This window comes from Notolepis coatsorum (genome assembly GCF_963971535.1).
Source record: "Notolepis coatsorum genome assembly, chromosome: 8".
NCBI classification, from domain to species: domain Eukaryota; kingdom Metazoa; phylum Chordata; class Actinopteri; order Aulopiformes; family Paralepididae; genus Notolepis; species Notolepis coatsorum.
In genome coordinates this window covers 99,223,751-99,249,462 of record NC_140172.1, presented here as the reverse complement: position 1 = coordinate 99,249,462, position 25,712 = coordinate 99,223,751, and the positions used below count along the sequence as shown (strand labels likewise).

The following is a 25,712-nucleotide window of genomic DNA, read 5'->3' as shown; positions in this document are numbered from 1 at the left end:
ACTAGGCGACAGTCTGGCTGGCGTATGTTCTTAAAACCACGGCCAAGGCCCAGGACAGCTTGACTTAGATATGACATTTGGCCTCTTCTCCAGTCTTGTGTGAAGACACGACAAAACCCCTAAACCCATCTTTTGTTTTCAATTTCTCATCTTTGTTCATCTTTGTTTACCTTTCTTGTCATATCTGTTATTAATTTGTCATCTTTTGACGTCATGTCAACTTTGTACTTAATTGTAAGTCTGACCAGAGCCCTTTCTCACTTTCTGGTCTGACGCCTGTATGTACACATTTGTCTCTGATTGTAAACTGAGGATACTCTTTCTGTGGCCACAGAAACAGAAATAAACTATGTTCTATTTTTTATACAATTTGACTCATCTGAATTTCTACAGTTTCACTGTTTGGCTAATTTAAAACATTCCACAACACCTGTGTCCTGAAAACAAAACAATGGTCCCTTTAAGTAAACATGTTTATTGGAGAGCTACAAGCCTCAGAACCTACAGGCAAGTTAAAGTAAGGATGAATGAGAGTGATAAACACAGCCACACATCACAGTAGCAACACATTACGCAAATACTATAAGCCTATAGGTCTGCATAACCTACTCCACCTACTACTCTATCAAGATAGCCAACATTCCATCACAGGTAAATAGCATACCAACCTGATTCACTACATATTATGCCTATTGTATGATACAGTATGGTGCAGCTATTTTAACCAATCATGAGTGTTAAGTTATTTCCAATTGCCTACAAGGACTTGACTATAATAATAAGTCAATGTCACACGCTAACCCTATATTGGAATTATTGAACAACTCATGCCAGCCAGTTACTGTGGCTTATAAAGTAGCCTATGCCCACACTGTTACATCCAGATGTGGCCATGTGACGAACTGTGACTTGTACCTGCCAAGAGCTGGAGGGGATTTCGGCGAATTTACCCAGTCCCCCGAATGTGTAGCATCGGTACATGTGGTCCAGGGACTCCGAACAGTGCCAAAGTAAGCCGAAGCTCACCGAGTCCTTGTTCTTCAGATGGTCTTTGACAATCCAGGCAGGAGATATGAAACTGAAACTGCAGATAGCGACGAGAGCGGACGACAGCAGCACCCAGAAGCAGCCCACACAGCTGAACATCCTGGCGGCTTGGGGGGAAAAGCCCGGAGACAGATCAATCCCAACCCCGGCTTCTTTCTTCTCCCAAGTCAGCAGCAGTGAATGCATTTGAAGCTCACAAGCCCAGTTGAGATCAACTTTAAGTTCCCGGTTAATCGGCATCAATGTGGTATCGGCAATGACAGCCTTTATGTGTCCAGAGCATCGGTTCGGAATCTAAAATAACACCCCAAAATGTCACCACCTGAAATATTAATCAGGGTTATAGAAATTAGCTTATCTATTAAATATATCCGCGATTTTACTTGAATGCCGACATGTGACATACAATATATTTGTCACACCCAAAAAAGGATGCGCAACTGTCATTCCATAATAGCCTCCAGCTGTTTAGAAAGTACTGCAGCATACTGTAGTTAGTATCTTAGCTTAGTCCCATTCAGGCAACAGACACCAACTACACTGACTGGTCCATCAACTCAAATCCGAATAAGATGTGTTGGAGTTGTTGATGATGATGGATGATGTTGCTGCTGCTTTTCCTATGCGTCCTCGCTGAGGACTCCTCAGCTCCGAGCTTTCCACCAAACGGTGCGCTTTGGTTTCAGAAGCCGTGCGCTCGGCTACTCGTGGCCACAGTGTCTCCACTGGTCTCTCCAACCCGTGGCGCGGCTCCTTGCGCGCTAAAGCGGACTTCATGGTTAAGATACATGTCCATGGTCTGACTCTCTGACGGATAATACACGGTACAGTCGCTTTCACCTGCTCTTACTTCTTCGGGGGGGTAATCGCAAGCGGTAAACATGGCGAGTTGAATTGGGCGATCATCACACATTACACAGCTGAACAGACAGACTTGCATAGCCGTGGCCGATCGCCGAAATCAATGGGCGTTGTTCGCTCTTCGCTGCTGGGGGGCGATTCAAGTTATAGAAGTTCGTGCGCAACACCCCAAGAAAGGAACAAATCGAAATGGCCAAACACAAAAAGCAAACGTTCTTTTCTCCTATAAGAAATCGCTTATCTTTGAACAATGAACACGGCCTAACAACAGTCAGGTGGGCGTATCCTCCTCATCTCCAGTGTACTTGAACGTTTCTTTCTGCACATCTCTGATGCATGCAGGTTCCATGCGGTGAAACAGTGAGTCGGGGCTTGAGGATAAGTTGAACAATGCTATCTAGAAATGAAACGCGGTGACCTTTTTGCTTGTATTGTACATGTTCTGCACACACAATGTGCTACCTCCACTCATCTCTCTCCCACTGCACCCCAGTCAGTTAAGTGGAGGCTAAGTAGCGGAGACGGGTTGGTTGGCTTGGGCTAATTAAATTCCGCTAGAGGGAGCTGTCAGCACATGTCACGTTAAAATAGGCATTCATCTATTCTATTCTGTCAATGCATCTGAACGTTAGGCCTAACTGCTGACAATACAAAATTGTTAATCTTAACACAGGCTAGTAGTATAGTATATCACACACACAATTATTATTTTCAAAAGATTACCTAAAAAGTCTAGAACCCAATGAGTGGCCATTGTTGCATATATTTTTTTGTCAATTGAAAAAAAACCTAAATCCTACAATCATGTTCTCACAATTTCACGTTCACCTTATTCTGATCGTCCTCCTAACATGTATGGTCATGACATTTGGTAAAATCCATGGCCCTAAATTATGTACAACTAGGCTATCAGAAAGTAATCAGATATTTATTTATTAAAATGTACTTCCTTAAGAAAGTGAATGACAAATCAATCAGACATTCTTGAACTGATATTAAATGTTATATGGTTGAAAAATGAACAGATATGTATCTGATTTTAAAGCTTTTAAGCATAACAGCATTTTATTGTTGTGCCAGCCAACCCGACCCATATGCCAACCAAACCATGTTAGGCGCTAGTTGGCAAGAACAGAAAACATAACTTCAGTCCTAATTTATGTGAAATATTTATTCACATTTAAGATGTCCATTTTAACTGACATCTTAGTCTTTACTTTACTAATGGTTAGATCATTTGAACATATATTACAACAAAATACAACAGCAAAGTGTGCCACCTATAACCGTCTCCCATATTATTGGCTCAAACTTCTGTTGACCTCTTCTCAGGTGTGGCAAATCTGTAAACATCGGTCAACATGTAAATTATGTGATTTCCATTGTTCTAGAATTCTTATATTGATCACCTTTTTTTATATACATGTATTTATACTTGTTTATACTTTTATTAAAAAAAGTTGTATAGGCTGTGTAGGTGTTTGATGTGTTGCTTTCCCCACACCCAAATCCCAAACCACTCCATCTGAGCACAGTCTTGACTACCAGTATCGAACTACACGTGCCGCTGCCCCCGCCAGACTATTATGACATGAAATGTGCATCTATTGGTATTGGTACATGAAAGAGGACACACATCCTCAGCCTAGGCCATAGCCAAACTGCTGGGCAGGGGGAAAAAATAACGAATTTAAAAATAAAATGTCTTAATTATTGTTTTCACCGGTCATTAGTCCAGTCAGTGATTACTAGGGAGTTCCCTCTACTCTCGTTCTAATATTATTTCAATATGGTCAACATCGCCCCCACCTGGCAGAAAAGTATGACAGACCACCAGCATGCAGTCAAACAGATGGGGGGGATCCGAGAGCATCTGAATATCACATCTTCAAATAACCCTATGTTAACATAAAGATTCTATGGCCCTGGGATCTAAATGGACCACGGTACAATGTGCATAAAGACTCAATGCCCTGGGATCTAAATGGACCACGGTACAATGTGAACATAAAGACTCTATGGCCCTGGGATCTAAATGGACCACGGTACAATGTGCATAAAGACTCAATGGCCCTGGGATCTAAATGGTACAATGCATCAGCCACAGATAATAACCACCACTTCTGGATAAGCATTGGCTGTAATTACAAAGGACTGTTATACTAAAATGTCTGTCGCAACATAAAATAACCCATATTAAAATAAAGTTAAAACTATTGAATATAAATATACAGCAACACATTTTATGAAAAGTGCGTAAGAACCAGTCCTTGGATAAGCATTGGTTGAAATTCCGAAATACTGCCAGGCAAACCCATAAAAAAAGTTTAATATCACTGTTGTCAGATTAAGACTATCTCCAGTTATAATGATTTAAAAAAAAGTCTTCACCTTGTTTTTATAGATTTCTATGAAAAACTCTTTCCTTTCATTAAATAAGGGATATAGAAAAAACGAATTATTTTGAATGCGCTCTTCATAACAAGCCTTATGAATCTAGGTCCCATTCAACACATTGTATTATTTCAATCTGAAAAATTAGGCTGCGTTTCCTCAATTACTTAAAAGTTTATTATCATTTTTCCTTTTATTATAAAATGGTTTTCAACTGACAATAGTGATATCCATTTAAATCTTTGTGAAAGCTTAAACAATATAACAAACTTAAAAACAAATGAGGACAGACGCAAGCAGCAAAACATTTCATAATACATATTTAAATCATACACAATTTAAATATTATGGATTAAGTACACATACATGTCAGAAAAAACATATTAGTGGTACACAGTACCAAAAGTATCTTCTGGTTCTTATCAAACTCTTAATAAGGCTCAAAAGAAAAAAAAGAAAAACATTATTATATTCACAGAGGACACTTTCCAGTGGAACAGTCGCCATTGAGATTTGCTTCAACGATAACATATAAAATGACAACAATCATCACCATAAAAATAACTAACATTAAAAGGGATGGTTCTGATTTTTTTTAACCCTAGCCCTATTTCATACCCTACCAATGATGATGTTGATTGGTAAGAGTCCTTTCTTTGCACAATCCATGCTGTTCCTCATACTAGCTCTCGATAATTAGCCACAAACAAATGCAAAGTCAATGGGGTCGAGCTTCAGTCAGCTTGTACAGACGGGAGCTCGACCCCATTGACTCTGCATTGGTTTGTGGCTAACTAGCCGGCACTAGTATGAAGAATTACGAGGAACAGCTTGAATTTGCAGCGAAAGGATTCTACTGATTAACGTCATCATTAGTAAAGTAAGGGATCCAAGGGTTAAAAAAAGATCTGAAGGATCCCTTTAATGTATGGGGATAAACCAGAAATCTACGTATACATATATATACATTTAGTACATGGAGTTTGGGAGTTTTTAAAATTGCACCTGTAGCACTTCAGTAAATTCGGAGTATTTATTTTTCTCTGCTCTGTATAAACAAAGCGCCTGCTTGTCGTCGCTACAGGTGGTCGGGCCGGACCAGGAAGTGGATCATATCCCTTCCAGTTTCACTGTTCCATTTTTACAGTACACATGGGGGGTGGGGGGGGCACAGCCAAGGTAACACGACTCATATCGCTGATCATCAACGGACAAAAGGAAAAAAATGCTCTGGGCAGGTTGAGGAAAGCATCTGCATTTGCAAAAACAAAAAAAAAACACCCACAAACTGGTGATTTTCATTTGCTTAAAACACCCAACCCGACTGACCCACTCAGAGGAGTTGAATCTACTAAAAAATAAAGAAACATGGAGGGAGAGTAGAAGCGGGATGGGCCAGTCTCTCTCCGACGTCTTCAATAGGTCCAGATCAAGATCTTTTCTTAGCAGGGTTTGATTCAGGTGGAGTGCTGCTGCTGGTGCTGGAGATTCTCTTCTCTGCACCATTTCAAGTCTGTCTTTTTTCCCGAAGGAATTTTGTTCTGGAAGTCCGATGCCACTGCTGCAAGCGTCTCACTCTCTGCTTTGAGCATTTCACACGTATACCTTCATATACTAGTGTCATTAGGTTGGAAGAGTGGATCGATGGTGTACTTCAAGTTTTACTTTCATCCACGCACGCACGTGCACACAATCACACGCGCACACACACACTCTCTTTCACACACACATATACACACACATAGCAATTTGGGAGAATGCCTTGTTCTTTCTTCAGAAAAATGCAGTTCACGGTGTGTCGTCCAGCACTGGGCTTCTTGGCTAGCCTGAGGTCTGTCTCTGGGAGGGAGAGAGACAGACGTTTGGTCCTTCAAAAGGGGTCATAACTGGAAGACAAAAAGGAGATATTTTTGATAAGCATTTTGATAAATTCCACATGTCGCAAGGATACGTTTAGTTTATTTATTTATTTTTGTACCCAGGGACAATGCATATTAATCAACATATTCAGTTTTCACATCAATGTAAATGTGCGAGAATTTGCTAATGAGCTAATTTATGGGGGACTACAGGGATATTCCTTATCTTTCAGAAAGGCTTCGGTGGTAATATCACCTTTGGTTTTGTTTGAGATTAAACACTGATAACCATCTTCATAATAATAATATAATAAACTTTATTTGTATAGCACTTTTCATACAGAGGTTGCAGTTCAAAGTGCTTATTCATGAATGAATAGATGGCTAAAATCACATTCAAAGTCTGAAGCAGGAAAAGGCACTTACAGGATAGTTACATAGTTACAGGATAACACTGGTGTGACTTCCTGGACGGTAACCCTTTCACTACCACACTACCAGAGGGTTAACCCTTTCACCGCGACAATACAGAAGATTAACATATCTGCGATACAAAAGATTAAATCAAAAAAAATATATAATAATAAATAAATAATTATATATATACATATATATATATATATATATATATATATATATATATATATATATATATATATATATATACGTGAGACGTTAAACCCAGGTCCCAAATGAATTAGATCGTTAACGAATTCAGAGCACCTATTGCAAAGAGTACATTCCCAATCGGGTCTCTGACATCAAGACAACGTAATCATCCCTCCCCCCTTAACCCTTTTACTGCCACACGACAAAAGGGTTAACACTTTCACAACCACACTACAGAAGGTTAACCCTTTCACTACCACACTAAAGACGGTTAACTCAATCAGCGCCGGACCCGATGATAGTCGGGTTAACTCGCCAACCGTTCAGCGCCAGACCAGAGTATAGTCGTTTTTTTTTTTTTTTTTTTTTATTATTGCAAAACAAAATTGTTAAAAGTCAGTACTCAACACACAATGCATAATGAAACTAACAATTAAGGTGGCTAAAATGACATGCAAGTACAGTAACAGAAAACAAAAAAAAGTATATAATAATATGTTACCGTATACAGTGTATATCCAACGAAATTACCAATTGTACCAATGTCTTATACAGGATATACTCCTAATACCTATTATCTAAAACCCTACACACATATGCTCCAGCTCGAACCCCCCCCTCCCGGACCCCTCCTTGGATAGTACCTCCATTATCCCTCACTCCTAACCAGACACCACCATTATAAGCTAGCTTTTATTCTCTCCACCACTTCTAACCACATTGACATTTTGGATTCGTTGAGTCCCAGAATTCTTGCTGTAGATATTTCTTGATAAATCACATCGAGATATGTAAGAAACCAAACCTTCCGGCACATTTTTTCCGGTTGAAACCAGCGTGATGCGATCAGTTTTTTAGCTACTGTGATACCCGATAGAACCAATCTCTTTAGCTGTGGATTTACTGCAAACTCAAAAACATCATTCAATAGTAATACAGAGGGGTGTACTGGTATATTCCAAGATACGAGTTTTGATAATTGATGGGTCACATCTTTCCAGAATGCCTTAACTGGTGGGCAGTCCCAATACATGTGCATAAATGTTCCTTCGTCTCCATTTGTACATTGGGAGCATTTTGAGTCTTGTTTGAGACCCATTCTGTTCAGTCTTATAGGAGTCAAGTATGTCCTGTGAATATAGTTAAGATTGATTTGTTGATGGTCCGGGTTCCTTGATGTAAGACGGACATTTGCCCATGCTCCTTGCCAATCAAAGTCACTTTCCAGGTCTGGTATATCCCTCCTCCAGACAGAGTCTAGTTGGAGGGTTTCATACGAGGACGTTAGTAATTGATAATAAAAACCTGATACAAAACCTCTCGATGTCTCTCTTTCATAGAAGAATTTGTGGTATCTGTGGTGTTCAACTGGTATGTCTAATGGAACACCGTGAGACTTCAAACATAGCTGTAACTGTATGTAAAAAAGCCATGTGGACTCGGTGAGATAAAATTTTGTGCATATTTCTCCATAACTACAAAAACCCTGGTTGTATAGTCGTGTTTTCATCGTTATTTCTTTTATTCGATATTTCCATTCATTACAGGCACACGGACATCTGGGTTAACATGGGAATCATCCTGAGAATGCCAAAGTGTAATACCGGCCGCATCCACCCAGGTGGCAGTATCGAGCACCCTTTGAACATTATATCTTGTGGCCTGTGCGTCGATCAAAAGTCTCCGGTCGGATTTTTATTTGTTGGGCAAGGGGAGCGGTTGTCCCGATCGGATTGAGAAGCGTGAAATCCTCCCGGTGCATGATGTGTGGCGGATTATGTTGGCGACACGATCGACACAAATACTGGGACTCGCGATCAGATAATTGGAATATTCTTTTTGGGGTACATCCTAGTGAAGGTAAGGCCTATATGGTATCAATCCTGCTGTGATTCAACCATGACTTCACTTCGATCACAAGATATGTGTGTAACGTTACTCCACAACGTGTGCCGTTGGTGACGATCAAAGCATCAAAAAACTTCGAAGAAAGAAAAGAAAAAGAAAATTTAGAAATAGTAGCGTGTACAGGCGAGAAATGGCAAAGTTTTTAGTGAATTGCACGTATTGCTGCATAGCGTCGTTTTCTGGGATTAGACAGGATTACTCTAAAACTATACTCATATTCACCACGGTATAAAACAGGAATGTATGGATGAAAAAATTCTTTCTTTAACACATAATGAACGATAGATAGTCGATGTCAAATGGGCCATAGTATTGTATCCATAGCTATAATATAGAATATAGTTATAGCCCTGCAAACACCGTCACGTATTCCTATATTTTAGAGCGTCGGCCTGTTAAGTACAAACGATACTCAACTGCGTGGCGCTTATTGAGTTAACCGTCTGTAGTGTGGTAGTGAAAGGTTAACCTTCTGTAGTGTGGTTGTGAAAGGGTTAAGGTAAATCAGGTAGAGAATAAATGACAGTAGCTGATATGGAAAAATGCACTGAATGGTCTATAGAGCTCCGCAGTCCCGTTTGGTGACCTATGAATGAATAATAATTTTCTAGACACTCAAAAGTACTTTACAATGTAGGCAGTGGCACCCAACCTTGGGCTACGCAGGCTCAATGGCTGCCATACACTGGCACCAGGCACACATCACACTACACAATGGCTGAACGGCTCAGGAGACAGGGATTGATATCAGCCAATTAAGGGGGGAGGGATGATTAAATTGCTTTGATGTCAGAGACCCGATTGGGAATTCGGCCAGGAATGTTGTGGAACCCCCTACTCTTTGCAATAGGTGCTCTGAATTAGTTAACGATCTAATTCAGTTGGGACCTCGGTTTAACGTCTCACGTATATATATATATTATTTATTTATTATTATATATATTTATTTGTATTTGATTTAATCTTTTGAATCGCAGATATGTTAAGGGTTAGTCCATAAAATGCAAGATCTTCTCAAAAAAAGGCGACTGAAAAAAGCCCAATGGGAACACTAGTATCTTCCAGTTATTTTCCGTGACCAGCCAGGGCTCTATAGACTTTTCGTAGAATTCACAAAATATGGATTGCGGCCGCTAATAGCACCCTTAACTGCTTGTGATTATCGCCCGCTATGTGCTCCACCTTAACTCATTGACCGCCGGGGATTAGTCGGGCCCCGTTCTAGCACTGCCACGCTTTAAAAGATAGGAGTGCGTCACCTTGTTTGTAGATCTATAACTATATTCTATATTATAGCTATGGATACAATACTATGGCCCATTTGACATCACCTATCTATCGTTCAATATGTGAAAAAGAATTAATTTCTTCATCCATACGTTCCCGTGTTATACCGTGGTGAATATAAGTATGGTTATAGCGTGGTCTGGGGTAATTCCCGAAGGGCTGAGTAATAGCCTTATACGTCAATTCTACTATAAACATTGCCGTTTCTTGCCTGTACACGCTATTATTCCGAAATCAAATCTATATCATAGGTATTATGTTCAGGGATGTGATTGCGCCTTAAGAAAAAAACCTGAACGTTTTCGAAACGATATATATTTTTTTATAAATACTCCATTTGAATGAATGAACACATTTTATTTGTATAGATTGAACTGTTCACAGGGAAGAGGAAGGTGGGAGAGGAAAGGGACAAAGAAAATGAATCAAATATCTGTGTGATCAGTGTCCCCCTAAAACATTTAAAGGGGGTCATCTTGATCCCTACCAAGTCATCCTGGCTCAAACACTAACGTTAGGACCTTATCTTTTCTTCTTTGCAACCAGATTGTGCAACACCTGTAACCGCCTCCTCTGGAAGTCTTGCCTACTGCGAAGGGCTGCAGTTGGACTAATGGACTCTTTTGCTCTCAGGTCAATTTTGAGAATGAAGGTGGTGACATTTCTCCATCTCAGCTTCTTGGTTATGTCTACCGGTAGGTTGGCTTCTGTACCTCATGCTTGAGAGTTTGATGTTTCTACAGAGCTTCACATTAACTGGACAATACTTGTTCTCCCTTGAGTAGTGTTGAGTGGCAGACTGCTGTACTGCTTGCAAGTAACCTTCCCTGGTTGGTCAGTTTTACAAAAGCAATCCAGTGTTAGTGTGTTTCCTAGTCTGTTGACGTCTTTACAGCATCTCGCAACACTCAACAAAACTGCTAACATTATCGATAGCCAATGAAAATCTGTTATGCAAGAATAGCAGGTCTGATAAATGTTGCTTTCGCGTTTTGCTTAGACCAGGTGAAAAAATAATCAAAACATATATACGGTATATATACTTTTAAAAAAAAAATTATATCATGATTTTAGGTCCGAAAAACCGGAAATCCGGTTAAAAACAGAGAAATCACATCCCTGTATGTTTCATCATGAATGCATGAAAGGGGGGGGGGGGGGGGTCGTTTTTTGATGCTTTGATCGTCACCAACGGCATACGTTGTGGAGTAACGTTACACAGACATGTTGCGATCAGGGTGAAGACATGGTTGGATCAACGCAGGATTGATATCATATAGGGCTGACCCCTATTAATCGATTAGTCGACTAATCGGTGGAAAGGAGCCGTAGTCGACTGGCCAACCTCTTAGTCGAATATAATTAAAAAAAAAAAAAATTATAATTTTTTTTAATTTTTTTATCGTTCTTTCCAAAAGAAAAGAGGCCTAGAAGCGTGGCTAACGCTAATGGCACACATACCAGAGGCTAACTGCCTATTAAAACAGGCACAGAGGCACTGAAAGAGGATTTCACCAATCTAATGAACACACTAGACTAGACAAATATCAAGATGTATCCATCAGTGGACCAATTGCATGCTTTTGCAGAGGACAAGAAGCCTTCAGTCGACTCCTTCAGACATTAAGCACCCCCCACAGCCCAAATGGAATGATAAAAAAAAAAAAATATATATATATATATATATATATATATATATATATATATATATATATATATATATATATATATATTAAGGCTGTCAATGTTAACGCGATATTAACGCGTTAACTCCCGATTCTATTAATGTCACTAATTATTTTAACTCAAGATTAACTAATTTTTTATTTTTTTTTTTATACTAGACTTCACTCAGGTGTATTATTGATGCCCTCATTGATACTATGTTTGTTTCTGAAGTGTGTGTGTGTGTTGTGTGTGTGTGTGTGTGTGTGAGATATAGAGAGAGAGGGGGGTGAGAGATGAGGAAGGGGCAAGAGAGAAAGAGATCTGGGAGAGTGTGTGTGTGAGGGAGAGAGGGGGGTGTGATTAATCAGCCCTTGTATGTGTGAATGTAACAAGTTCCTAACGTTTTTTCCCCCCTATTATTTTATGCACACTTTATTCATTGTTTTAAATTATTATTTTCTTTTAAGTTATTTTGTGCATCACTCTGTTTTGAATTTGATGCAAATTTGCAATGCATGAGGGTCATCCTTTTGTGTTAAATGGCTGCATAAAGCAAGCATTTGTTGACTTGCATGTTGATAAGAGTATTAAAACTATGGACAATCATGCGATTAATCGAGTTAAATATTTTAATCGTTTGACAGCACTAATATATAATATATATATATATTATATATATATATACATATACCGGTACTTTTCCTCTTTTTTTTTTAAGTCGACCAATAGTCGACTAACGGCAAACTTTGGCCAATCCTAGTCGACCATCCAAATCCTTAGTCGGGGACAGCCCTAATATCATATAACCCTTACCTTCACTAGGATGTACCCCAAAAAGAATATTCCAATTATCTGATCGCGAGTCCCAGTATTGGTGTCGATCATGTCACATCATGCATCGGGAGCATTTGACGCTTCCCAATCCGATCGTTATAACCGCTCCATTCGCCCGACAAAGAAAAGTGAGCCCGGTGACATTTGACCATTGCACAGGCCAAGATACAAGGTTTCAAAGGGTGCTCGATACCGCAGTCTAGCTCGATGCGGCCGGTATTGCACTTTGGCGATCTCAAGACTCATTCCCTATGGTAACAAGGTCCCTGGATGAATAATGAATACAAATATCGAAAAAAAAGTAAAAACGATCAAATAACGAGTTCAAGCGTCGCCTCCCAATAACGAGTAAACTCGTTGTTGGCGGGGAATGAGTTAAGGACCTATTCACTAAAGATACATTTAATAAGAAGCAGTGGCACTCATTAAATCGTTGTAGTCCTAAGAAAGAGGAGACCCATGGCTTTCGATGGACGTACATTTCATAAAACTACACTACCAGCTGCCGGCAACGGAAGTCTAACCATTTTTCACGTCATTTTTCTGTGTAGATTCCTACATAGGACAGTCCGGTGTGTTTACCTTGGTAGACCTGCCAGGACTGTCGTGGTGTATTTGCCAGGACTGTCGTGGTGTATTTACCTTGGTAGACTTGCCAGGACTGTCGTGATGTGACTGGTGGACAACATCATTGACAATCATCTTGGCAATCTTCCAAGCCATCTCCTCCTGTGCCTGGGGGGTGTATATAAAAAGGACAATCAGTCTTACCCAGACACATTTATTTGAAGAGACTCATGATTGATAAATCTAAGATATGACAGAAGTCAGAGGCTTACGACAATATTAATTTGTCTTCATATTAGCACTAGATAATATCTCTACATATCTTTGTCTCCAATCTAATGTTTATGTCCCTGTTACTGCACAGCCTGTAGTTGCAGGGAAGGATAGAAACAGATATAGCAAAAAAAAAAAATCTGGGACATTTTATATAAACAAGTTGTATTGCAATTTTATTACTGGTGCAAATGTTATCTTCTATGTCCATCAATTATTCGGAACACTTCGATTGACTGATGCAAACTTACTATGATGTAACATCAAATGCTAACTCAGCCTGCAGTATATTAGACATTGTGAAGAGGCTTCTGTGTTTTTATTTTATCCACTTTTTCTCCTTATTTTTCTATTTTTCTCCCATCCCAATTTCGCCTCGCCAATTCTCCATTCAATTCTCCCCTCCCCTGTCTCGAACGTCGCTAGACTATGCCTCCCACTGGTAGGCTGCAGTGAGGACAAAGCCTTGCATCACGTGTCCCCTCCGGTACACGAGGAGGCAGCTGTCGCATCTTTTCACCTGCACATCGCGATCTCTCAGCGGCGAGGAGTAACGCGTGGGAGGCTCACGCTGCCCCCGTTGATTCTGCTGTACAGGCGCACCAACCGACCTGTAGGAGTCGCTGTCCACAACATCCAATCCCCACCCACCAGCTTTCCCACCCCTAACACTGCCAATTGTGTTAGTATGAACGACCAGCCAAGCTGTTAGCAACGCAGAGAGCTGGGCTCGAGCCCAGCATCTCCTGCGTTAGTGGCGAGCGCCTTGCCCACTGCGCCACTTGGCCGCCCAGGCTTCTGTGCTTCTGATGTTGCTTTCCAATAGATATTTCCTTCATCTACAAATCATAACCGGGACTAGTCTATATACAGGGTTCCCACAGACATTTCAAAATGAAATTCAAGGATTTTTCCAAGCACTATTTTTCATTTTAAAAGGGCATTTAAAAGGGATACAATTCACTTTTTTTTTTTTTTTTTTTTTTAACTTTGACCAGTCAGCTGGTTCTTTTAGCGTTTATCGCTTTTTCATCGCATTCATACTTGGTCAAGTTCGACCGACAGAAGCAGGCTGAAAGGGTTCAGATGGGGGGGAAGACACTCTGGGAAAGGCACGGCTGCCGTTCGGGATTCGAACGCGCTCAGCCCCAGATCCGTGACGAGCACGGTTGTCCACGGCGCTGAAATAGCACTCGCGGTACGTGGTGAGCTACTGGAGCTCCCTGATACAATTCACTTTTAAATGCCATATATTTTTTTGTTGAAAAAAATCTGATCCAATATTTATGGCTTAAAAACCAATTTCCGACAATTAGTTACACTTTAGATAAAATAGAAAATTTCTTGATTGAGAACATTTGTATCATGGATGAACAAAACTTTCAATGCGAATGGTTGATTTGAATTTCAAGGACTTTTTAAGCACCTTGTTAACCTTGAATGCCATCATCCACTTGAATGTTAGCGTTAAAAACGCATAATCTATGTTTTAAATCATGGCTATGTGTCTAATCTGCCCGTCGCTTATCAATGACTTGTTTGCAGTCAACAGTCAAAACGGATTTTTTTTTTCTTTTTAAATCTGTTCATATCCTTTTTATAGCATTTCGAAAAGCTATCATTCTCTTTTAAGATTCCCCCATAAACAGCATTTATTGGAATATTCTCGAATACACTAGACACGTTGTCATTTGTCGGCCTATTTATGAATCGTTTTCAAATAAACGCTAGATTATCGATAGTATATGTGTACTTATGCACGCTATAGAAGCGGGCTGAAAAATCTATTCTCTCATTTCCTCAACATCACACACACACACGGCACATGCTGATATCTCAGTGAATACAGCTCTGATTATCCTAAAACTGGTAACATAGACTCCTTACCTTAGATCAGATGTTCTCCAAAAAGATTATTCCAATTCCTGATCGCCATTCCAAATATCGATCGTGTTTATTGATTGATTATTGGCTGCTGTAAATATATATTCCATGCTGCTTTCCAACTCGCGATCACTTCCATGTTCATCAGATCCATCGCCAGCATAATGGAGCCAGTAGGCTCCGCCCACAGGGATCTCCCAGTATAATCGAATGGGCTTCAGTTACACAGGGATAGACGATAGGGGGCGGTATTTCCCCATCTGAGCTCCTAGAGGGTCTGCTGTACCAACGGGAGACTCGGTTGATGAAATATGAATTCAGATCGCTAATAAAAAAATCAAACAACATTTCACGTCGTCGGCACTCAACGGGGGGCATGATAAGACGACAATACACGTCGTCGGCACTCAAAGTGTTAAAGGTCCCATGCATTATAAATGGCCTTTTCCAGTGTTTAGCATTGTTTCCTAGCAATGCAGGATTATATCAATGTGATCTGTGTCGTTAATTATCATATTGACTCATCAGTCTAGTCTCGAGTTCACGAGATCTTCCCTCACTCAACTAAGCTGTTCTGATTCGACTCGCAATGCGACGTAGCAAGGAGCTGATTGAGCTGATTGTGATCTGATTGGCTCTGTGGTTATAGTCACCGCTAGGGCTGCACGATTTTGGGAAATAATCTAATTGCGATTATTCTGACAGATATTGCGATTGCGATTTGCGATGCGATTATAACATATTTAAAAAAAAATTTACAAGAAGAATGTTGCTGCTTTCTGTAGTCGGGTCCCAACTGCAAAATTACTGTATTACCCTGTATTATACACTTTTACTATCATGTAGACTATTCTGCTTTGTGTTTACATGTGATGTATTGTATACATGCACATTTATTATGTTCTTGTGTGATGTATCGCACATTTTATTGCTGTGTGATGTATTGCAAATGTTATTGCTGTCATCTTGGCCAGGTCTACCTTGCAAAGGAGATCTTGTATCTCAATGGGACTTCCTGGTTAAAAAAAAAAAAAAAAAAAAAAAAAAAATTTATTAATTGCAGGCTTGGCGATTTGATAATTGCATCATTCCAAATCGCGATTTCGATTAAAAAACGATTAATCGTGCAGCCCTAGTCACCGCCCACAATTCGCTCAACAACAGAGCAGTGGATTACTTCCTCAAATGGATTGCGCAGGCGCAGGTGCAGAGAGAGGGATACGGAGCAATGGGAGCATTTACACACAAATCCAACTGTGTGTGTGTGTGTGTGTTTTCGGGACGCATTGCATCTCTCCTCTCTCTCCGTCACTTGTCTTGGAGCCATTTACACACAAACCCAACTGTGTGTGTGTGTTTTCGGGACGCATCTCTCCTCTTTCTCCGTCACTCGTCTCGGAGCCATTTACACACAAACCCAACTGTGTGTGTGTGTGTTTTCGGAACACATCTCTCCTCTCTCTCTCTGTCTGTCTCTCTCCCTCTCTCTCGCTCGTTCTCTCTCTTGCTCTCTCTCGTATGTATCAGGCTGTGTGGGTGACTGTCACTCAAAGCGCTTATGGGCGGAGCCCAGCCAAATCAGCCTGAAATCTTGAGGTCGAAAAATTATGCTTTTGAGTACTTGATTAAAAATATAAAACAATGCATTTTTTGAAAAGAAACTTTACAGATGTGTTCCATAGAATCACAGGAATTGTGTAAAGTTGCCCAAATAGTGAAAGGAATTATGCATGTCCCCTCTAATTAAGTACTTCAAGGACCTTGTGCGAACCCTGAATAAAAGTGCTCCTTGTGTTGCATGTACACATGTCAGATTGGAATATTGGAACCTATTCAACTCGATCGAATGACTGGATGGTTCTTAGGGTTCCTCAGATTTGTTCTGAGCTAGGGAAGTCAGCTTTTTCCTTTGATGCCTCTAACTCATGGAATGTCCTTCAACTCACGCTTAAATTGGAGGTTCTCCCTTCCCTTGGAATGTTTAAATGTATGATTTCAGACCATTGTGTGACTACCTGTAACTGTTTTAGTTGATATTTTAAAATTATTTTGAAACGTTTTAAATTTTTTACTCTGGTGTTAAAATTTCTGTGAATATTGTTTTTATTATGTACTGTACAATCGTCGTTTCTGTAAATGAGGGAAACCTCAGATGCTTAAGATTTTAAATAAAGGTTGAAATGAAATGAAATCTCCGAGCCTCAGCCTGCCGCCACACTGACAGCCACAGAATAACCTCTGAACTAGGGATGGGAATGATTCATCAACTAGGTGATGAACTGCTGGGTGATGTATTACTAGTCTACAATGGAATGATTCAAGATTAATCTAAATTGAACATACATCCTCACCAGAACAAAGCACAACCGGTACTTAACCGTGGCACATGAATATGATAACAAATGAGCTATTCACATAATTTAAATATATTTCACTCACCATAAAATGGTTTACATCTTCAGTCTTTCTTTTAGAACTGTATATATATTTATTTTAGTCATCTTTATTTTAGTCATCTTATTTTATTCTATGCTAAATATATTGTATTCTTATCTTATTTTATTATTAACACTTCCAGTGCCACTGGTTAACATGGTAAAACGTGGTTGAATGCCACCACCCACTTCAATGATAGCGTTGTGAACGCATACCGGTAATCTCCGTCTTAAATTATGGCTATGTGTCTAATCTGCCCGTCGCTTATCAATGACTTGTTTGCAGTCAACATTGTCTAAACGTATTCTTTTTTTATTTAATTTTTTTTTTAATCGCTTCATTTTCGTTTTATAGCATTTTGAAAAGCCCTCGTTTTCAAGGAAAATATAAAGATTATGTGATAATCTGCATTTACTGAAATATTCTGGCATACACATTTTTCGGCCTATTTATTAGGGCTGGACGGTATGGTCTAAAATGTATATCACGGTATAATTTGAAGCATAGACGGTAACGGTATATATCACGGTATATTCATTTATCTTAAAATGTCTATATAAATTCTTCTGAAGGGGTAAAACACTGGTATGGCAGCTATTACTGTACTCTTGTATTACTAGGGCATATTTCACATAGTACAGAGGTATTTTAAGAACATTTATTGTGCAAAACTGCAATAGAAAAATGCAAAACCTTTTCTCAAGTTACTTCCATCTCTGAAAAACTGAAAATAAAAACTACAGCAGGACAGGAGGTTTCTTTCCCTCAAACACAATACAACATAACTTTAGTGTACATGTTTGACAACGTAGAGAGAGAGAGAGAGAGAGAGAGAGAGAGAGAGATGCAATAGGTTTGAGTTTGAGGTTTGAGCTTCCTAAAATGCCGTAGGTGATGATGTCACACCCAGATTGTCAAGTTATCTTTGAACCTCTGTTGTCAAGCCTTGTCAATATACCCCCCCCCCCCCCCCCCCCCCCCCTCCTCACTAATGGAACTGTGCCGCAGAGTCACGTTAGAACGTTAGCTTAGGGGCTAACGTGAGTTAGCTTAGCGGTAGCCCCTTTCGTGACTGTGATGCAAGCCTTGCATCAGTCATGAAAGGGGCTAGCTTAGCAGCTAACGTTAGCCCATTGCTGCGCTAAAGCAAGTCTCCTCTCAGCCTCCTTAGCCAAATTGAAATGACAAAACTATTATGGCAAGGTCCGTGAACAAGTAGAGAAAAACTCAGTACAATTAAACACTATGCAACGACCACTGCAAACGGCGAGTGAATCGTCAAGTAACGTTAACGGCATTGCTAGTGCTGTGACTAGCTGCCCATACCGGTCACAAGGTAGTCAAAATCCATACCGTAGCGCAAATTCATACCGTTTATACCGTATATACCGTCCACCCCTACTATTTATGAATCGTTTTCAAATAAACGCTAGATTATCGATAGTATATGTGTACTTATGCACGCTATAGAAGCGGGCTGAAATATCGATTCTCTCATTTCCTGATCAGCGATCACAGCCACACACACACACACGCATAGGGCAAACGCTGATATCTCTGTGAAAACAGGTCTGATTATCCTAAGACTGGTAAAATAAATTCCTTACCCGAGATCAGATGTTATCCAAAAAGATTATTCCAATTCCTGATCGCCATTCCAAATATCGATCGCGTTTATTGATTCAGCGTTGGGTACTGTAAATACATAATCCACGCGTTTTCCGGGCCGGAAAATCGGAAAAAGGAGGGGAAATATTAAAAAAAAAAAAAAATTATAGCTGCTATGGTCGAGGGACCACAATAAATCGAATTTCACTGTTCTTGTACTGAAATAAGTGAAAATAAAGGAATCTGAATCAGTCCTCCGAAAAGTACAGAGGCCTTGTATTTAATTTTTTTTTTTAAATACATAATTGCAATATATAATTTTCTATCTTTATACTAGCCAGTATCAAAGTAGATTAGAAAAAGTACAAGTAACTTTTTAAGCATCTTCTCATCTTGTTCTCTCACCTCATCGGAGTTGCCTTGGACCCACTTCTTCATCGCCATGGAGAACATGGAGCCTGAAGAACATGGAACAAAGAATAGTGAGCACCTTGAAAGTTGATTATTCTGCTTATACCAGGGCCACTTGCCAAAGACAAAAACATGTACAATTTATTCATATTTTCAACATTAAAACAAAGAAATATGTTATTTATGCTTTGCTCACTGCTGACTTTCATTATAGTCCCTCTGTGCTACCTACCATAGCAACTGCTTGACAACCACCGGTCACTTGACTGATGCCAGTGACAATGACCTAGAAAGCTAACTTTATGCTAGTAAGCCTTTATGCCTTTATAGTGAATATGATCCGACAGTATGTTCAACAAAAAGGCTGGCTTGCTTGCAGACATCCCATTGTCCCCAAGTCAATAAAAAAATGTTTCACATAAAATATCAGTCAGTCGTAGCCTCAAATCATTGTTGCGAGTTGAATTGTGAGGGACAGGATGCGTAACACTAGCTCCCATCATCAGCAAGCAAGGAGTATGAAACCATTATAATTTCCTTGTAAAAACAGGCACAAACACGAAAATAATGAATGAAAGTCCCTATTATTCAGCTCCTATAGACCTGTTCGCTGTCCACATCAGACTCAGTGTGCGGGCGCATCAAGCGGGAAAAAGGAGCAGACTACAATATATTTGCATTTGTTAGCCATGCTAGCGATCTAAACAATCAATCCATGTCAAAGCTAGATATGTACTAAAAAGGTGAAAGACTCACACTCAGAGCCATGCTGATTTGGCTAAATGACATCCAGCCGTTTTCGTTTGAAACAACTTTTATGTCATGTTTATGTGTCATGGTTTCTCCATAGAGCCCCGTCATACTTTTTTAGCGCAGCAGCTCGCGCATATAGTCACGTGACTCAGCTGGTATTGGTGATTGGCTCGAACACGGTATGTTTGTAGTCACGTGACTCAGTTGGTAATGCTGATTGGCTCGAACACGGTCTGTTTGTAGTCACGTGACTCAGTTGGTATTGCTGATTGGCTCGAACGCGGTCTGTGTGTAGTCACGTGACTCAGTTGGTATTGCTGATTCGCTGGAACACGGTCTATTTGTAGTCACGTGACTCCGTTGGTATTGCTGATTAGCTGGAACATGGTCTGTCTGTAGTCACGTGACTCAGTTGGTATTGCTGATTGGCCCAAACACGGTCCGTTTGTAGTCACGTGACTCAGTTGGTATTGCTGATTGGCTCACGGTCCGTTTGTAGTCACGTGACTCAGTTTGTATTGCTGATTGACTCGAACACGGTATGTTTGTAGTCACGTGACTGTTGGTATTGCTGATTGGCTGGAACACGGTCTGTCTGTAGTCACGTGACTCAGTTGGTATTGCTGATTGGCAGGAACACGGTCCGTATGTAGTCACGTGACTCAGTTGGTATTGCTGATTGGCTGGAACACGGTCTGTCTGTAGTCACGTGACTCAGTTGGTATTGCTGATTGGCTCAAACACGGTATGTTTGTAAACAGCAAACAGGTCTATTATTAGGTTCCTGTACATCACGTCCTTGCAATTCGCAACCATGAATGTACTTGAGGCGACGAGTCCACCGACAGTGGTGATTTTAGAACAGTGATTGATATTGAGCCAAATCTTAACTCATTGGACGCCAACCACGAGTATAGTCGGGTTAACTCGCCATCGCTTGAGCACCAATCACAAGTATAGTCGGGTTTTAATAGTTATTTATTTTATTAGCGATATCCATTCATTTTCATCCATCCAACCTGATGTTATCGTTGGGAATGGGTCTGAGCTCGCAAAAGGGCAAATACCGCCGCCTATCGTCTCCCGGATGGTATTGCACATGATTGGATTGGATTGGCTGGGGATGTGAATAAAAAAAAAAAAGTCCGGTCTGGGTTTTGCTTCTCGGGCATGCAGTATCGTTGTACCACGTTGACTGGGGGGACTGGGAGCAGCGTGGATTATGTGTTTTGGACTATAACGTTGGATCAATGGACGCGATCGATATTTGGAATGGCGATCAGGAATTGGATTAATCTTTTTGCAGAACATCTGATGTGAGGTAAGGACTCTATGTTACCAGTCTTGGGTTAATCAGATGTTTTTTTTATAGCGATCACAACGTGTGTGTGTGTGTGTGTGCGTGCCATTGGCGCTGAGCAAGGCACGGATAAGCTATTTTTCAGCCCGCTTTTGTATCGTGCATAAGGACACATATACTATCGATAATCTAGTGTTTATTTGAAAACTATTCATAAATCAGCCGAAAAATGACAACGTGTTTTGTGTATTCCACTAAAGGGCTAGTATCACGTATTTCTCTGGAATTACTAGAAAACTATACTCGTATTCAAAACGGTATAAACCGGATATGTACCGATGAAAAAACAATCCGCTTCGTACATGTTGACTGCAAGCAAGTCATTGATAAGCGACGGGTGTATTAGACCCATAGCTAGGGATGCCCCGATCGATCGGCCACCGATCGTTATCGGCCGATAATCAGTATAAATATGCGATCGGTGATCGGTGATAATACTTTATTTTCGCCGATCGTCAAAACCGATCGAAAAACATGGTCCAATTTTGAGCGGAGATCTCACTCGCTGAGTTCTGTCTCAGACACACGGAGAGAGCTGCGGCGTCTGCTCCTCCTCCTCCTCCAGCCCCTCCCGCACCCGTGTGTAAACACTAGTCTAGTCTAGTGGGACACTGGGACCTCCGTGAGCTAACGTTAGCTACCGTTACAAAATGACCCAGTCAACTATTCACTTTTAGTTTAATACATGATGAGGCATTGTCTAACGGTATCTAGCCGGCTAGCTACTGATAGCTCCTGATATCAACAAATGCTCCAGCAATAGTCTAGTACTAGTGTATGATACCTCCGTTAGCTCACGTTAGCTCACTGTTCAAAACGAAATGTCCCATTCAACTAAATAGTTCACTGAGGCGTTGTCTTAACGTTATCGAGCCGGCTAGCAGTAGCTACAGATAGCTCCTGATATCAATGTCTTATAACAGTGATTCGATGCGTATTCGAGCCCCGGCTTGCATCGCAGTCACAAACGGGGCTAGCTGAGGGAGTAGGGTATATCTGCAGAGCCGCAGATATACCCTGCTGAGGGCATGCTTAAAGGCCAACTTGCAGGTTGTATTTTTGTTCAATAAACAAACATTTTGTCTGCCCAACACAATCACCACGCACGTGGATATTTTAATCAATGGTTCATAACGTGCACGTGTAATCGAAATTATGTCATCACGTCAGGTGCAGGGCACCAGGGGGCTCTGAGAGTCACACACAGCTAGTGGCAGGCAGAGAGCCTTGCTACTACTAGCCGAGGAGTAATGAATGAAAATGTATCCGTTTCACCTAACAACACTATTGCTCCGTGATCATAGCCATCCATCTCTAAAGCTAACCACTATTTGTAAAAGCCACAACCACGTTACCATATTTGTAATAATGAAAATCATTGTGTCGTTGTACATATTGTGTATACACCGTTAGAAGCTAGCTAAGTTAGCTAACGTAGCTTAGCTTAGCTTGGTAGCCAGAATTCTCGAAACTCATAACAATGCCCGATTTAAAATAGTTCTCTCCTCTTTGTATACCTTTGTCCTCACAAGTATTATGCCAGGGAACCTATGGACACGACAATAGTAGTAGTTATAAGGTGTTTGAGCTTGTAGCGTTAGTTAGCTCATAGCTATCGTCACTGATGCACCGAGTGGGGCTAAAGGGGCTACTATTGTATCAACATGCCGGGGCGCGTGCATATTAAAGGCAACCAACTTGTGTTCAGCCTTTCGTTCAGCGTTTCTCTGATTGGCCACGTGACCGCAGAGAGTTGCGCCGCCCGCGGCAGTGGCCGTCTTCCGTTGTAGAATTGTTTACATCAGGGTGAACGCTGTTGTATTCGCAAATGTGAGAGCCAGCAATACGCAGCTCCAGTTAACCTAATTTATACCGTAATGAATCATTAAAAAAATATACCGTTAACTGGAATATGTTGTTTCTTTACACATATGTTGGGATTATGTAATTGGTTTGTCATGACAAAACAATAAAAATCGCTACTTTACATCAGGGTGAACGCTGTTACGCTGCCACCACCCACTTCAATGACAGAGCTCTCATATTTGCGAATGCATAAACTATATCTTAAATTATGGCTATGTGTCTAATATGGCTGTCGCGAAGTCATTGATAAGTGACAGCCATATTAGACACATAGCCATAATTTAAGATATAGTTTATGCATTCGCAAAATATGAGAGCTCTGTCATTGAAAGGGCTTCTACAACGGAGCACGGCCGCCGCTGCTGCTGGAGCTGGACCGAGTCAAGCCGGCGGCGGCGCACGGAAGCCGGGATAGAAACCACCGCATCGCCCCGCTGGCGCTTCAGCAGCCTCCACTGATGTACAGTGACGAGTGAATCTGGTAGTTGGTTTATGACGTTAAAAACACGAAATAACATAACGTTACAGCGTACAGTTTCTAGTTAATCAGTCAGGCGTCAGCCTCCACACTGATGTACAGTGACACCCAGAGTTTCTAGTTACAGTAGTGACGCGTGAATCGAGATAGTCCTAACAGTGTTTATTATTAAGAGTCAGATAGTCCTAACAGTGTTTATAGTCCTAACAGTGTTTATTAGTAAGAGTCAGATAGTCCTAACAGTGTTTATTATTAAGAGTCAGATAGTCCTAACAGTGTTTATTATTAAGAGTCCTAACAGTGCGAGGCGGTTAGGTGGCCGAGCGGAGATTGCGTTCGTCACCAACCCCGGAGCTGTGAGCTGGATTCGCCTGTTCGAATCCAGCTCACAGCTCCGGGGTTGTCACCAGCTTGGCTGGCCGTCTGCACTAATACAATTGGCTGTATTAGAGGGTGGGAGAAGCTGGCGGGGTGGGTCCGGGTCGTTGTAAACAGCGACTCCTACAGTTCGGTCGGGGCGCCTGCTAAGCGCGGATAGGACTTGAGGGGGATAGTGTGGTCCTCCCACACGCTACGCCCTCTCGATGAGAATCCGTGCTGCCAGGTGAAAAGAAGCGGTGATTGGCTGGACGTGTGTCGGAGGAAGCACGTGGTAGCCTCCACTCTCCCAGATGATCTGACTGTGGGGGGTAAGTGCGCAGCGACCAGGAAGGGACTGGGAATTGGCATACGACTAACATTGGGATGGGAGAAAATCGGAGGAAAATGGAGGAAAAAAAAAAAAAAAAAAAAAAGAGTCCTAACAGTGTTTATTATTAATTAACGTCATAAACCAACTACCAGATTTATTTTGCACCAGGGAATTTGAAGGTTCCTGCCGCGCTCGCGGCAAAAGGGGCGGGCTAGCGGCGTGGGGTCGTGGCCAATCAGAGAGAAGCTGAACACAAGTTGGTTGCCTTTAATATTCACGCTGCCGGGGCGCATAGCTTGCTAGCCAGCATTCTCGAAACTCCTAACATCACCCGATTTAAAATGGTGTGTGTGCAGTGCTTTGCCCCACAGGTCTGAGAAGAGGACCTACACATTTTACTCGTTCCCAAAACTCTTTTACATGCATGACAGTAGACATAATGCGAACGTTAGCGGGGTAACGTTAGCCAGAGCGATATAGCCAGCTTGGTACTGAACAACAGGCTGCCTAGTGGTAAATGTAGTTATTTTTTTACGACATTAAACATTATAACTACCTTGTTTCAACCAGTTGTAGCTGGTCCATCAAAGTCTCCGACGATTAAACCCATTTGCGTCTTGTAAGGCGTCCATTTGGATCAAGGAAATAGCTTTCTGCACTCGTCAAAACTCCTTGTAGTGGATCAGAAGTAGGGGAAAGATACCCGACGTGACGTCATGGCCCTGATAGCTCTGATAAGCTTTTTTGATTTGCGCGTGCATGTTATTCGTGCATGGACCTTTTTACCCCTTTCTGAGTGGCATTTCCGGCGTCAAATGGAAAAAAAATTAATAATGAAATTAGATACCAATGATGTAAACTACCCATAATTGAAGAGTAGGGTTTAACCTGCAAGTTGGGCTTTAATGTGATTTGACC

At 41.0% G+C, this 25,712-nt stretch overlaps 2 protein-coding genes across 3 annotated transcripts in view; both read right to left on the bottom strand.

The window, feature by feature from the left end:
- Window positions 1-1,233, bottom strand: part of lhfpl7 (LHFPL tetraspan subfamily member 7) — a gene marked incomplete at both ends in the record, with an annotated part of 389,596 nt that extends 388,363 nt beyond the window's left edge. Inside the window, one exon of the mRNA XM_084319755.1 lies at window positions 916-1,233. Coding sequence (XP_084175881.1) covers window positions 916-1,233 — 318 coding nt within the window. The remainder of the gene's footprint in view (window positions 1-915) is intronic.
- A 3,038-nt stretch (window positions 1,234-4,271) lies between these two features.
- akap10 (A kinase (PRKA) anchor protein 10) overlaps window positions 4,272-25,712 on the bottom strand; it is a 66,756-nt gene continuing 45,315 nt past the window's right edge. The window contains exons 13-15 of one of the 2 annotated variants that reach the window (XM_084319967.1): window positions 19,641-19,693; window positions 13,110-13,202; window positions 4,272-6,188 (exon numbers count right to left, since the gene is read on the bottom strand). In XM_084319967.1, coding sequence (XP_084176093.1) covers window positions 6,183-6,188; window positions 13,110-13,202; window positions 19,641-19,693 — 152 coding nt within the window. In that variant the 3' untranslated portion in view covers window positions 4,272-6,182. The remainder of the gene's footprint in view (window positions 6,189-13,109; window positions 13,203-19,640; window positions 19,694-25,712) is intronic. The other variant, XM_084319966.1, reaches the window with a different exon arrangement.